At 36.9% G+C, this 15,804-nt stretch overlaps 1 protein-coding gene across 3 annotated transcripts in view; it reads left to right on the top strand.

The window, feature by feature from the left end:
• Window positions 1–10,416, top strand: part of dlc1 (DLC1 Rho GTPase activating protein) — a 122,088-nt gene extending 111,672 nt beyond the window's left edge. For all 3 annotated transcript variants that reach the window (XM_081362085.1, XM_081362086.1, XM_081362087.1), the window contains 8 exons: window positions 538–697; window positions 1,528–1,735; window positions 4,289–4,502; window positions 4,833–4,947; window positions 6,712–6,924; window positions 7,537–7,754; window positions 7,871–8,044; window positions 8,690–10,416. In XM_081362085.1, coding sequence (XP_081218211.1) covers window positions 538–697; window positions 1,528–1,735; window positions 4,289–4,502; window positions 4,833–4,947; window positions 6,712–6,924; window positions 7,537–7,754; window positions 7,871–8,044; window positions 8,690–8,786 — 1,399 coding nt within the window. In that variant the 3' untranslated portion in view covers window positions 8,787–10,416. The remainder of the gene's footprint in view (window positions 1–537; window positions 698–1,527; window positions 1,736–4,288; window positions 4,503–4,832; window positions 4,948–6,711; window positions 6,925–7,536; window positions 7,755–7,870; window positions 8,045–8,689) is intronic.
• The last annotated feature ends 5,388 nt before the right edge of the window (window positions 10,417–15,804 follow it).

Raw genomic sequence — 15,804 nt, 5'->3', positions numbered from 1 at the left:
TGAAACCATCATACATCATGATAGTGACAAACCTGCAATTCAGCACCTAAGAGACATACACACTTACAAATGCACAGACAAAAACAACCTGCCACATAGACGTCCACATGTTTGTTCCATTATATCCCTTCTACTGCTCAGAGCCATTGTCTGCTGTCACAGTGTTTATCCTTTTGTCTGTAAAGGTGGAAACAGCTTTTAGTGCCCCCCCCCCCCCAGCTTCTAGATCTTTTCCCATTAAATACACAATTATCTACACACTTATACACTTGCAAACCAGCATCCTGTTGACACATGCTGCTCATGTGTGCCTCTGAACACTTTTTAAAATCTGCCTTTGTTTGGTATGAATGTACTATTATAGAGATATGACCTGACATTTATTGACATTTAAATTACTACTTTAAATTAGTACTTGGTTATAAGCTTCTTTTATTAAGTATCTGTGTAGCACGATAAAACAGCACTTCACTGTTTGTAATGTCAGTTTTGTAATGTCAGTTTGAATTTATATATACATTTTTGTGTGCTTTACAGGGCTGTTCCCAAGTTTATGAAGCGGATCAAGGTTCGAGACTATAAAGACAGGAGTGTGTTTGGTGTTCCACTGCAGGTGATAGTTCAAAGGAGCGGACAACCCCTGCCTCAGAGTATTCAGCAAGCCATGCGTTACCTACGGAGCCAATGCCTCGACCAGGTGAGAGATGACAGACGTGCAAATATGCAAGTACGCACATGTCCAAACATATGCTTCAAAGCTTACAGAAGGTTTCACAAACACGTCATAGCATACCCAACTTTGGTTTGTTCAGTGGTATATACAGTCCTCTGTAGAAAAACAACAGTCTAAATATTTGTTATTAAAAAGCTGCAAAGAGAAAAATAATGTCTGGTCAAGGTCATAACCTAGTTATATGATCCCTATTTGAACAGCTGTTTAGTTGTATATCCCCTGTTGTGTTGCTACATGCAACAAGGCCATATTTAAGCACAATACATCTGTTGTTTTCTCACCACATACTTGAGTTCAACACTCTCTGTCTAGGTTTGCATGTAGCAAAATATGCCTGAATGTCCTGGTTCCATATATCCACTAGTTACATATTACCACAGTTAGTCACATGGTTGAAATTCCTTTCCAAAGGTGTTTGTGAGAAAGCAAGTGATCTATGGACTCTCTCTCTGGTGTCAGATAGGAAGACTACTTGGCAAGTTACATAATAGTTACAATTTTAGATATTTCCAGGCTTCATAACTTATGTTATGTAAGAAGTGGTAGGGAGTTTTCCTAAATATGTCTTTCCTGTATTTGGGAAATTCACGGTCACAGTGGTAATCCATCTATTTAGCTGTCAGTTTGAAAGTGAAAGAGAGCATTCAAATGAATAAGGGAAGATAATTTGAAGCGCCTGCATTTAAAGACATTTTGCATTTCAGTAGCAACTTCAAAACATAATTGGGCGTAACTGCAATTGCAAAGTGTTTTTTTACAATTTATACTAAATGTCTAACCATCTTTCTTTACAGGTGGGGTTGTTTAGGAAATCAGGGGTGAAGTCACGTATCCAAGCCCTTCGCCAAATGAACGAATCATGTGGTGCTGGTGGGGGCGGAGTCAACTACGAGGGCCAATCAGCTTATGACGTGGCCGACATGCTAAAGCAGTATTTCCGAGACCTTCCGGAGCCTCTGCTTACCAGCAAACTGTCTGATACCTTTCTGCAAATATATCAATGTAAGAACATGCATAGAATTCACTTTCACTTTCTACATTGTTTTGTAGAAGACCACACACTTGCACTGACATATGCCTGAACAAAATGTACTCTCAAACATTGATATCTTGTTTTTTTAACAAGAACTCAAACATTAAAAGAACAAGGCATTTCATATCCAGAGGGCAACTCACAACTACACAAAGACTGTACTATACTGTAGATGCTTGTTCTTGGATGGGTGAAGAAATCTAAACAAGTTCAGGAAATAGCTGTCAAATGACGTTTTGGCACCTATAAATCAGAATGTGAATCAGTGCCAGCACCAAGTTGTAACTCACAAGCGGTCTAGTGTGTACTTACCACAGCTATTTCACAGCACACAAACTCTCTAATATGTGTGTGTGCTCACCAGAAAAATATGAGAATCTTGAACAACTCCAAACACGTACAGTAAACCATCCATAAATTAGTCTGTTGATGATGGTACAAGCATACAAAATTGTGTCTGGTTTTGAGCCAAAAACATGTTTCCATTAATTTATTTCATTTTATATTTATCAATGTTCCATTTAGAAAATGTAACGAGAATATAATAGAATTGTATAGACTACTCTAATGTAATTTAAGAGGTCTGTCGGCCATGTGTCAAAAAAATCACAGTAATTATTCCATTTGTAGTGAACAGAACATGATATTAAAATGATACTGTGATATTATAGTACAATTTTCTTGCTTGGACAGGCTCACAATAAGCAGCATTATAGCATTATAACCACTTATAGTGGTCTTTTACCCCAACCAAAATTACGAAGAAAACAACCAGCACAAATATGTCCTCTCAAACTCTATAACTGACCCCAACCACAAGAGAGGTCTCAATCCCACACAGAAAAGCAAGGGTTTGTGTGTGCCTGTTTTGTGTTCACACAGGGTCTTTCATTTCCAAGGGTGGAAATAACAGACATCATCTGACGAACACTCACACATAATTCCATACATGACATTTCAGTTCAATCAATCCATCCTTTGCAGTTCAAAAGCCGTTTTTTTTTTTTTTCGGTGGCATATTACAACACATTGCAGATATGCTGAAAATAGAGATTGTGCGGTTTGAATGGGCTAGATTCTTCTGTCAGTCCAGTTGATTTATATTGTTGATTTCTGAAGTTTGAACACCCCTCCCTGATCAAGACTAACTCCCTTCCTTCCTTCCTTCCTTCCTTCCTTCTCTAAATGACATAATGAAAAAGGATAGTGCTGTGGGTGTATTGATTGTATTAACTATGTAGCTATTTTTAGATTAAAATGTGAAGGGCACTCGCATGACGCTTTGGGGAACGCCTCAGGCGTGACAGGTGTCTGAAATCAATATCATATCACGGCAATATCATTGACCGGCGACAGCCGCTGACTCTGGGTTCGGGCAGCTAGTGGCCCCTTGCTATCATTTCAGCTGGCCTTAGCAGGCAGATTCTGAAGGCAAGCTTGCGCCTGGCTCGACTAAAGTATTCATTCTCTGCTACTGGTTCCCTCCCGGAACCTCTTTTTATCCTGCCTACAGCCTGGTTTGCCTACCCTCCCCTCACTGAGGGTCACTATGAGTACGCGGACTCCTGGGTCTGGTCAGATGGTCGTAGGCCTCTCGTGAGGCCTCCCAGTTAGATCAGCCCTTAGGCCTTCTCAGGCCTCCTCAGTGTTTTGAAACTCAGACGCTGGGTAGATCCATGGATCGAGCTCTTCTGATTATTCTTTTCACTCCTCTATCAGAAATCTTGCGAGGAGCACTGGTCGGGGCAAATTTATGGTGAAATTATTGTCTTTCCACTTCCATATTATGGCCCCAAAAGTGCTCACTGGACCATTCAGAAGCTTAGAATGGCGCCTATAACCAATGCCATCATTATGTTTTGCAACAATTAGGTTGCGAAGGTCTTGAGACAGCTCTTTGCTTTTACCCATCATGAGGTGTGTCTTGTGTGACACCTTGGCAATGAGACCTTTTTGTAGGCCATCATTTGGGACTGAACCAGCTGTTATTAATTTCCACTGACAGGGGGCTGGATTGCTTTTTAATTACTGTAAGTTTTCAGCAGTTGTCTTGGATTTCAATGCCTTTTTGCGCCTCCCTTTCTTCATGTGTTCAATACTTTTTCCCTGTGTCATTTCACATTATTACACATAACTTAATTTCTGAACTTATTTTTGTTTGTTTCTTTGTATGTATGGCTTACTTGGGTTGTTACCAACATCTGGTGAAAATTTCATGTCAATAGCACCTTTGGAAATATATGTACTGAGAAAAATGATGACGTGTTCAATACTTATTTCCCCCGCTGTATTAGGTCAGGCGGTGTTTTGCTGCTGCTTGAACACATTCGACCACATGAGCGTTTATACTACAAAAGTAATCCGGTCAAATGCGTTTTCGACCACCTCTGGAAGTGGTCGAAAGTGGACAATCTCAAAACATTCCATTTACGCCTGTATTTAGCATCTTCCACTTGTGATCCGATCGACCAATCATACACTGTGTTCGGAGTAAACTAATGAAACAACTCTGTCGTTTTCAGACGTTCCCAAAGAGCAGCGTCTGCAGGCAGTGAGGGCCGCCGTGTTGCTTTTACCGGACGAGAACCGCGAGGCTCTGCAGACTTTGTTGTGCTTCCTGAGTGATGTAACCGCCAGCGTGGATGAAAACCAGATGACCTGCACTAACCTGGCTGTGTGTTTGGCACCCTCTCTTTTCCACCTCAACACACTGCGGAGAGAGAGCTCCTCACCCAGGTGCGTGTGTGTAGCCTGTTAACAGACTTCACATAGATCTGCTCATCTTTTTAATTGCAAACTACATATTTGGCATGCGACTACTTCATACCCTTAAACCATGCAATTATACTCCATCTCGCTTGAAAAACTGCCCTACAAAAACAGGAAACTAGGGAAGAATAGGTTAAAAAAAAAGAGAGATGACTTATGTAAGGCTTTGAATGCCCGCTGCACTTAAAAATGTAGCATTAAATTTTAGCCGTCACACCCAGATTAGATAAGTGATTTCATCAAACATCATCTTTACATTACCTGGATATTCATTTTAATGTGTTTTCCTTATCACAGGGTCATGAACAGAAAGAACACCTTGGGAAAACCAGACCAAAGGGACTTGAACGAGAACCTGGCGGCCACACATGGCTTAGCACATATGATACAGGAGTGCAGAAAACTCTTCCTGGTGAGCATGACTTTATCTCTGAGTACATTTTGTCCAAAAGAAACACACAAACGCATATGTTTTAAGAAAAAAAGCAGACAAAACTTTAATCTCTTAAGCATATCAATGGTATCAATGCCGTGTCAGTAACAGTTTAAAACTGGTGGTCTTATCACTCTGCACCAGATGTGTCTCTCTGTCATATGCTGCTCAGATAAAAAGACAAATGCACTGTCGTTTAACGTGCAGACGATCACGCTACAGCATTTCAACACATCTGCTACCAAAACAGCATCCAAATACCCCTGAATTTATTTAAGTTAAGATTAATGCAGATGTTACGCAATGACCAATCCATCCTAATTGCCCATACAAACACTTATAAATGCATAGAGAATATGCACCCATGGTTACAGCTAGTGTTGTTTTTCTATCAGTGGGAATTGTAGAAAACTTTAAGAAAATAAATAGCTAACCCCTGGCCACAAACAGCAGGTTTTTAGCAAATATTTTTGCAACGTACACATACATAGACAGACACTTTCCCTTTTAGTACCTATTTAGAGGTCAGGAAGGAAGTTCTTAACTGGATAAGTTTAAAATAATGAAAGTCAGAAGAAGTTGAAAAACATAAGAAATTCAATTTTGCATCCGACTGAAATGAAGTCCACAAAGCAGCATTGTCTTGTAATGTTCACCTACACACTTGCACAATTGTTAAACCATGTGCCACTGTTTTTCCTGAGCAGATCATAACAAACTCCATTATTAAGTTAAGCTGATTATGTGGAGCCTTTTACATTAGAATATAACTCAATTTCGGGCTATTAGCAAAAGTTATTTTCTTCTTAATGGGCTATTTATAGAGAGCGAATAATTCAGATTGAGTAACAGAAAGATAGCATCTTGTATTAAAGGTCTTCCGCCCCTAAATCTGATGAGGAAGGTCTGGCCGCGCTCGTAATGCTTTTTGCTGTACGCAGATAACAAGTTTATCTCAACAAAACGCTGGAAAAGGACAAGAACCATGAAATGATAAACATCACCAGTCAGGCAGGAAAGGGACAGAGAGCAGGACAGGACACGCACAAAAACACGCACAAAGGGCAGAACGCTGGACAACACACACACACAAACAGGATGAGCCACTTCCAGTTACAAATGAATCACTCTTGTCACTTCTCTTCCCTTCACATTCACATATTTTAGACTGACAAAACTAGTATACTACACTGTGAAAAAAGATTTTTATTAAGCAAAGATTAATATAGTACGTTTTACAAGAAAATATTTCAAATTTCACAGATAATTCAATGTGTTACTTGCAGTTTTTTTGTGATTGTTTGTGAAATTTATTTTACACCATTTTTTTTTCACTGTACAACCATCATGAATTGTCATTAGTAATGTAAAATTGAGCTTATGATGTTCACTCTCTGCTGGTTGCTCCCATAGGTGAAGTTAATGTGTTGATTTGCATGTTATGAACTAGTCATGAGTTTCTCTTTTAATTCATTTTGTTCTCTATAAAACATCCCTGCTGAAAAGACTAGCTTGTATTTGTTTTTTGTTAGCTGGACCCTAAAATGCTTTGCTGGTGTGCTAGTTTCAACATCTTAACTAGCATGATGTGTTTCATCACAAAGATCATGCTGATCTCAGATTTGCTGGTGAACATTATGGTTATGCTGGCCTAACAGCACCAAACCAGCCTAGACCAGCATGAAAAAGCCTGGATTGCGTTCAGGGATTTATTAGTTTATTAATACCTTCTTTTACTTTCAGATCCCAGAAGAGATGTCACGCTGTAGGAACTCGTACGTGGAGCAGGGCTTGAGTCCCATGCGGATGGAGGTGTTGGTGGAAGACTGTGGGTCCTGTAGCTACCAAAGTCTGCTCAAAGACAGTATTGATGCTCTGCTTAAAGAAGCCAAGGACAAATTCAAAGGTTATGACAGCTGCTCGACTCCAGAGAACGCCGAACTTGCATATAAGAAGGTAAGGGAACATTATAAATACACACCCTTTTCGAGTCACATTTCATGTTCAAGCTCCCTTCCTTCCTTTGCTCATTTTCTTGCTTGTGCCTAATGGAAAAGCTGTCTTTTTTTCCCCTTACATCACCTTTTTCATGTGAAAGTGTCTTTTCCCAGCTCTGTTTTGGCCTAGAGCCCACCATGACATCAGTTTGTCGGTTGTTCTAGCACTTCACACCAACCAAAATACACTTGCATTCATCACAGTTTTCACTCAGCCTAGTTCTCTTGTCTTTGGATATTATTTGATGTACCCATAAAGCAGGGGTATCCAAACCTGCTCCTGTAGGACCACTAACCTACATAGTTTAGCTCAGATCCTAATTAAACACATGTTGAACCAGTTAAACAAGTTCTTCAGGATAAGTAGATACTTCCAGGCAAGTGTGTTGGAGATAAATTCTGCAGGACATTGACTCTCCAGGAGCGAGATTGGACACCCCCGCAATGAATCAGTATAGAATCCTCTGAGCTACCTATAGAATTGCAAATTTTTGGATGAAATCACAATTAGGAGTAATATCATATTGTGCTGGAACTGTTAATGACTGTATATCATCATCTTTATCGACAGGTTCAGGACGGGTCGTCTTTACGGCAGTGGAAAGTGTGCGTGGACGTGCCTGCGCCGGCTGAGGACGTGTTGCAGCGGATTCTGCGGGAACAGGAACACTGGGATGAGGACCTGTTAGAGTGCAGGACTGTGGAGGCACTAGAGCATAACACAGAAGTCTATCAGTACGTCAGGAACTCCATGGCGCCCCATCCGCCAAGAGATCACGTGGTGCTCAGGTGATTAGAAACACAATGTTTTTCATGCTACAATTATAATTGAAATTAGAATCCGAAAATTTCTTTTGTGTTCATAAAAATCCTAAGCCTTTAAACCTTTTTTTTTTATGTTTCAGGTCGTGGGTGACAGACTTGCCCAAGGGAGTGTGTGCTTTGGTGTGTGTGTCGGTGGATCATGAAAGTGCAGTGGCGCTGGGTGTTCGTACTAACGTTCTCACCTCTCGCTATTATATCGAACCCTGCGGATCCAACAAGAGCCGTCTCACACACATTTCCAGAATAGACTACAGGTGAGGAAAGGAACCTCAATATCTCCTCAGAACCAATATATATGTTTGTATTTAATATTTTAATTCCATTTTTAATGAATTATTAGGATATTAATATAATATAATATTTAAAAAAGTAATAATGATAATTATTTTATATGTATTTATGTATTGAATTATATTTATTTATAGTAGTATAGTATATAATTGATATATTTAATAATGCTAATAATTATTATTAATGAAATATTTATTTATACTAATTATTATATTTTTAATTAAAATGTGTATTATATAAATTAAATATTTAAATGATAGAATTGTATCAAATTGTACCAATTCTTTTATTTTAATTTGTATTTAAATATTAAACATAAACACAAATACTATATAATATATCTTATTTTCAAATTATTAGATATTTATTTATAATAATTGTAATTATTTAATTAAAATAAATTTAAAATGAATAAATAATATGTAATATATTATTTATATTTTTACTAAATTCAATATTTAGTATTAATATTAAACAATCTAATTTTTAATAAAAAATAATTATGTACTTTATTAATTCAATATTCATTTCAAGTATTTTAATTAAATACAATGACCTGTAAAGGACTTCATCACTCACATACTTTTTTTTTTTTTCTGTGATTTTAGGGGTCGTTGCCCTGAATGGTACAATAAGCTGTATGGTCACCTGTGTGCTGCAGAGGTGGTGAGGATACGAGACTCCTTCACCTGCCTGGACAAATAAACACACACACACACACATCTGGTGTGCACTTTGACGTTTCATTTCACCTCTCAACAAACTCTTGCATTAGAGAGGAAGATGATTTTAAACTCCCTTAACACACGATCTGAGCCCTTAGATGATACGGACTGTCAACTGTGCCGAAATCAACAAGCTACATTGGTCAAAGTTCTTGCCATTTTGATTGCCATCAAATGACAAGCCTGAAAGACTGGAAATAGGCGTTCCTGCTGCTATGACATCATCATCCTTGACGTCACAACGCTTGACCTTGTTACTGAATATGTCATAGGGTGACTACATGAGATGGGAGGTGCTTTTGCTTCTGAGAAGCAATTATGTGTGTGCGTATTTCTGAATGACTGTGGAAGTGAGCATATGAATAGTGTGTCTGATGTTTATGTGTGTGTATTATTGACAAATGAGACATATTCTATGCACTGGCACCCGCTGCAATACAGTGTTTATACCTATTCCTGTGTGCGTCACTGTTACATAGTATCTGCAAAGCTGTGTACAGTGCTTTCCTTACAGAGAATGGACAGATGGATGAATGGATGGACATGACATGTTAGTCTATAAACAAGACAGATGGTGGTGGCTGGCACACCTTTGAAAGGAAGACGGGAAATGTGTGATGGAGAAAAGGACTAGTGCATGTAGACACTTAAACAGCAGAAGGTTCCAACAGCACCAAAACCAAAGCCGAGACCAATATACCGATGGACCAATTCTTCAGGATTCCACACAGAACTCCAAAGAAGAACATTAATACAGTTTACTCACCCTGAGGCCTGTGATTGGTCGAGATCAGTGCTGCAAACCAATAAAATTCATGTTTGGGCCATTTAACATCTCGAGTCCTGGGAAAAGAGCGTGAAAAGACCTGAAAGGATAGGAAAAGCTTTTTGTTTGGGTTGGATGTTCAGGTTTGATTATAGGGCTACCAAGCCAATGTCAGAGGACGGTAGAGAATGTATGAGGAGAAGTGATGTCTGTTTGTTTTTGTCAGTGTTAACCAGAAATGAAGTAAAAGTCTAAAATTGTAACAAAGCTTGCATTTACACTTAAATATAGCCAGGCCTGCGGTCACACAGCAGATCAGAGCAGGAGTGCTGAAATCATCCAACAGAGTTCTTTCTGACGTGATGAGTCCAGTATTCCTATTGAGGCGCTTTATGACTGACGGTCCTGGGTTTGATGTCTCGATTTATTACTACTTACGTGCCTGTCCACGGCGGTGTATCATAAACGTGTGTAAATTAAGCGTATGCTGCCAAACAGAGAATAACGCATGACAATGACAGTTAATTTAAACGCCTCTGTATTTATATCACTCATATCGTGTTTTTGTATGTATCTTATTGTATTGTAAATGTTACACTCTAAGTTACAGAAATGAGAAAGTTGTTTATCTTTTTTATTATTAATGTTATTTCTGTACAGATTAATCATGGTCAAAATGCACTATTAAATGTATTAAAAAAGCATGAATGGCTTCCATCTATGATGCGTTTGTGTTCAATGATTGATGTCTGACTTTCATTCATATTTAAATGTTTGACAAATTTCTGTGCAGTTGTGTTCAGCACTCACATTATTAATCTCAAATTGATATTAAACTTGCATTAAAACAGTGAATTGCAAATTAATTGAAGAAAATGAGATGTACAATATTTAAAAGAATTGAATGATTAATTGACCTGATGATATTGATTGACATCATTTATATAAAAAATATATATTTATAATATATTATTTATAAATATGCACTCAAATACAGAGGTACAGAGTTGTTGAATTCATACAAGTGTTTTATGATTAGTGTCCATATGAAAATTATGAATATTCTCATAATTGACATTCCTAGTGACCACTACAATAACATTTTATTTTTAGGGTCCAACTATCACTAACTAGTTGCATATAACTAGGATATTGGCTGATTATTTGTACTTATAAAGCACATATTAATGCATTGTTCTGCATGACCATATTCTACATCCCTTGATCCAATCCAATACCTAAACTTAACTAACTGTTAATAAGCAGTAATTAGGAGTTTATTGAGGCAGAATTATAGTTAATAGTAAGAACTGGACCTTAATCTAAAGTGTGACCACATTACTAATAACTTTTTTACTAAAGCCAACACCAATGTTTGAGAAGAAAATGTCAGTGTCTAGTCTCAAGGGAGTGAACCAGCTGTGTGTGGCTGGTGATCTCAGCATCTGCTTACATAATGCATCTATACCGCTCAAACAAAGTAGGGAATTGTCATTGCAAAGCCTGCAAGCTGAGTCCAGACTCAAAGTCATACCAGCCAGAGAAATCTGTCACCTTTACACCCTTAACACTTCCAGCAATCTTATTTCCAAGAAAGGTAAATAGGCTAACACCTCATATGGAGTCACATTTATGAACCAATCCAGCAGAAAAAAAAAAAAACAAGTTGTGCTTCTCTGGGAACTGAAAAACAAGCCAGGAAAGGACAGATAAGATGTGTGTGAAGAAAGTTGGAGAGAGAGAGAGATTTCAGAGTTTTCCATCTTTCTTCTGAGAATGAGCTAGAGGAGAGTTCCCACATTGATAAATGATAGTGTGATAATGTGAAAGAGGGAAACCAGGACAACACATTCCTCCAGATTGTGTATGCAGTTTATGAGTGCTTCAATTTAGTTCGCCACATGTCAGCTGTCTGACAGGAAAACAATGTAGAACAAAGGCAATAATATGGATGATGAAACATTAATAATGTATTGAATTTGTCATTTATTCTTGTCAGTATTTTTTTCTGTGCTTAATGAAGCAGCACTTGAGCTAGGATACTGAAATTTCTTAAATATCAGCAGTTACGATTAGCCTATTTAGAATATGATGTATTAGGCATTATGAATGCAATATGAGAATAAATAACCTTGCCTAACTTTAATAGAGCAGCCTGACTTTATAATATTTCACAAATGCATGCTTGTTTCTTTTTCTTTCTTTTTTTTTTAGTTCAGTCTTAGTTTAATTCAGACTGAGGTCTTTTTTTGTAGTCAGTTTGAGTCTATGCAGGTGCTCATACTTTCAGGGAACTGTAAACTGGCAGTCAAATGCAACTAAACACTGTCCATTTAACGATTTGGACAATTCAACAAACTCGATTCCATAGCATTATATCCAGTGTTCGGGAGTAACTACAATGTAACGGCGTTACGTAATTTAATTACAAAATAGATGTAACTATCAGTTACAGTTACTGAGAAAAAAAGTTTCATTTAAATTACAGTAGGCCTACTTATGAAAATCTAAATGATAACAATGGGGGTTACATCTGAATATTTTCTTAAATCTATGATTTTGAATAATATTGCTTTGCCTGTTTTTGATGCGCACGATGCCCCCTGCTGTGGCCGTTTCGTAAAGCAATGCTATTCTGATGCTGTTGATTGGCTCTCTTGTTTGAATTTGCAGCGCACCGCGTCTACCAATCACATCAATCCACATTGATTCTGAAATCTGTCTGAGAGTTGCCACCATGGCGAGTGATAAAAACAAAGTGTTCCAGTGCTGGAAATGTAAAAATCATTTAATCCAGAAATCTGTATTTAAGCTCAGAACTATCTCAAAGTTAAACTAATTTTGTGGTGGCTGTGCTTTACAATGAAAATATTATAATCTTAATTCAAGTGATGAAGGATTTTAAAAGTCTGACAGTAAATCAGTGAGTACTACTGGTTAACCCTGCCTGGTTTAAATGTTTGAAAATGAAATCAACAGTTGAAAACCTTTGTTAGAAAAGTAGGAAATGTAATCAGTTACATTACTTTAATAAAGTAACTGAAATAGTAGTTACACTACTTATTACAATTTAAATAGGGTAACTTGTAATCTGTAACCTATTTCCAAAGTAATCTTCACAACACTGATTATTTCACATACGAATAGGCCTATATCTAGATATTTGATATTTAGCATTGTTTAGGTATTGAAGGCAACATGGTTAAACAGCAAATTGAGGACATGTTTCTCTCAGTCCAGCTACATAGGGTGATTAATCAACTTGTTTGGTTTGTTTTGACATGTGGATGTGGTGGCATTCTCTCAGCTAGGGCGTGAGGAAGTGGTGCTCGTTTGTGAGTGAACACTGCCACCTATTGGTCATTATAAGAACATGCAGCACTCCATACACAGTAGAAGTAGCAGACGTCGGTCACTTTGCCCTTTGCTCTGGAACAGGACTTATGTTATGATGACATTGTTCATGCCCTAGGTTTATACAGGTAGATACTACCAAGTTTAGAACAAAAAAACTGACAACATGAACACAAGGCGGATGAACTCAGTTACTAATAGAGCCCACAGCGTGGCAGCACAACGACAGAACATCAATGTTGTCAACCAGGGGGCCGGGGCCCTACTAAGGAGCCTCAAGATTATCAAAAAAAAAATAAAACAATAAAATAATAATAATCTAAACATACTAAAAATAAAATTAAGATATTTCTTTGCATTTGTTTGCTTGTTTGTTTTTTTACTAGCATATATGGGTGTTACTGCAACTACGGGCACTTTTAAGTCCCAGGAGTGAAATTTTAGATTTATGTTAAAATTTGTCATTTGATGTTTCATAAATATAAACGTAGTGTCAATACACACCTTGACATAAAAAAATAATGAATAAATAATATGATTTAATGTTAAATTATGAAGCATTTATAGGTCCAAACACCATTTTTGCTCATGTCCCACACCCGTGGTTTCAATGTTGAGATACTTAAAATTAGCTCATTCTTTTACAATATGACATTATTTCAAATGGAATTGTTTAATATACAGATTCATTTACAGCATCTTAATTTTTTTTTATTATTATTTAATGATCATTTTTATGATTTTTTAAACTAAATGTGCCTGTCCCACACTTTTGAGTCCTTACCGCAACAATGAAAAAAAGCTTTTATTATGAAATTTCATCGAACACAAACAAGTCTAGTTTCTATGGAAACAGAAATTATCACTTGAGCACATTGCTGACAGACTGGGCCACCACACTACCTCACTCACGAGATACCAAAAAAAATAAGGTAAACATAATTTTTTCTGCTCTAGTATTTATTGTGCGTCCTTACCATTCAGCTTAATAATTGTGTATTTTTGAACTACATTTTAAAAATAAATGTATATTACTGTTGAATTCATGTATATTAAGATGCTAAGAGTCAAAACTAATGTGGTAGGCCTTGCTAGCTGCCAATTAGCTAAAATATTAGCAAAAATGTCATTTCCGCAACATGTCTTTACCGCAGCAAATTTAGGTGTTGCGGTAAAGACCTTGTGTAGCAGTAGAGACAAATTCAAGGTTTACTGTATATTAAATGACAAATATTCAGTATATTATTAGTACTGAAGTATATATTAGTATACATATATTAGTATATATATAAACATGCCATTTTTTACACAAAAAAAAAAAATTTGTCCTTACCGACACAAGATGTCATTACCGCAGCACGGCTCTATTTTCTTTCTTTTTTTTACATTTTCATTTGCAAAAAAATATTTTTACACTTAAGTTGAGATGATTAACACATTGAAATTGCAACATCTGTCATAAAAAGTTAATTATGTTATCTTTTGTGTGTATGGAAACAATTGACATCTAAGGTTACTGTAAATTTTTTACATGGCATAGGAAAAAACATGAAATTCCCTATTTTGTGCATTATTTTTTTATATCAGTATTTACAAAACTGCATCAAATTTGAAAAAGCTATTTAAATATATTATATTTTTTATAGAAATTACTAAAGAAAAATGTATAAAATGAACGTTATTGTAACATTGCGGTAAGGACACTTTTAAGAAGATGACCCAAAAAACATAAAAAATAAACATGTTCCAGATTAAAATCTTAACGACTACATTCTATTTTGTGTACATTTTTATATGTATTATAGACTGGGATGGTTAAAATTCATAGAAAATTAAATTCATAGAGGTTGATTTTTTTTTTTAATTGGGATAGTCAAAAGTGCCCGTAGTTTCAGAAACACCCATATATATATATATATATATATATATATATATATATATATATATATATATATATATATATATATATATATATATATATATATATATATATAGCTGCACAATCAACTTGGCTGTTTAAGTCACTTCAACTTAAATTACATTAAACTGACTTTCAACTTGTGACAAGTGCCACTCAGATCCTGGTCAAGTGTTGTCCAATGTTGTTGATCACGCAAACTGCCTATTTTAGGAAACACAACAAATGAAGCTAGCATATACAGTAGTAAGTCACTACGAATATCAAATCACTGTCCGTTTATTTTTGGATGATGCTGCAACTGCAAGCACAACGGTAGGTGTCAGGCACGGCTCTTACTGGCCTACGTCCGCTATACTCACCCTCCTAAACCTCACTCTCATCCGGGTCACGGCACCAAATGAAACCGGTCCAACTCAACCCGCTCCGAGTGGGATTCGAACCAGCATGGTAGACGGGCATGCTAACAAGGACGCTAAAACCCGCTGTCGCTAGCGTGCCTCTTGAGGCCAGGGGAGTGAGGTTTACATGCACAGCTCTTTCTGTCTTATGTCCGTTACACCACTGATTGTGCCAATCACAGCGACATGTGCCATCGGCTTCTGTGCGTCAGATGCCATGTCACTTTATGTTAAAAATGGCAGTCTCTTTCTATTTATGCCAAGATCTGAAATTATTTTATTGGATATAAAATGTAACAGGGGTTGGGGTGGGGGAGGGCATGAAGTCAAAAAGGTTGAGATCTACTCAGCCGTGGGTCAAATAGTGTTCTGACCATTTTTGAGTGAATACTAGAGAATTGAGGGAAAAAACATTATTTTTTAAATCTTTAACTTTTTTTTCCCCCTCAAACAGTTTTCATCACAGGTAGTTAAAAACTTGCTGATTTGGAACAAATATTTTTTTTATACATTCAAAAAAAAAAAAAAAAAAAGCCCCAACCCTGGCTTAAAGGGTTAG

The sequence above is a fragment of the Scardinius erythrophthalmus genome, assembly GCF_964197995.2.
Source record: "Scardinius erythrophthalmus genome assembly, chromosome: 3".
Lineage (NCBI taxonomy): Eukaryota > Metazoa > Chordata > Actinopteri > Cypriniformes > Leuciscidae > Scardinius > Scardinius erythrophthalmus.
The sequence above is the reverse complement of the archived record's forward strand: the minus strand, read 5'-3'. Positions and strand labels throughout refer to the sequence as shown.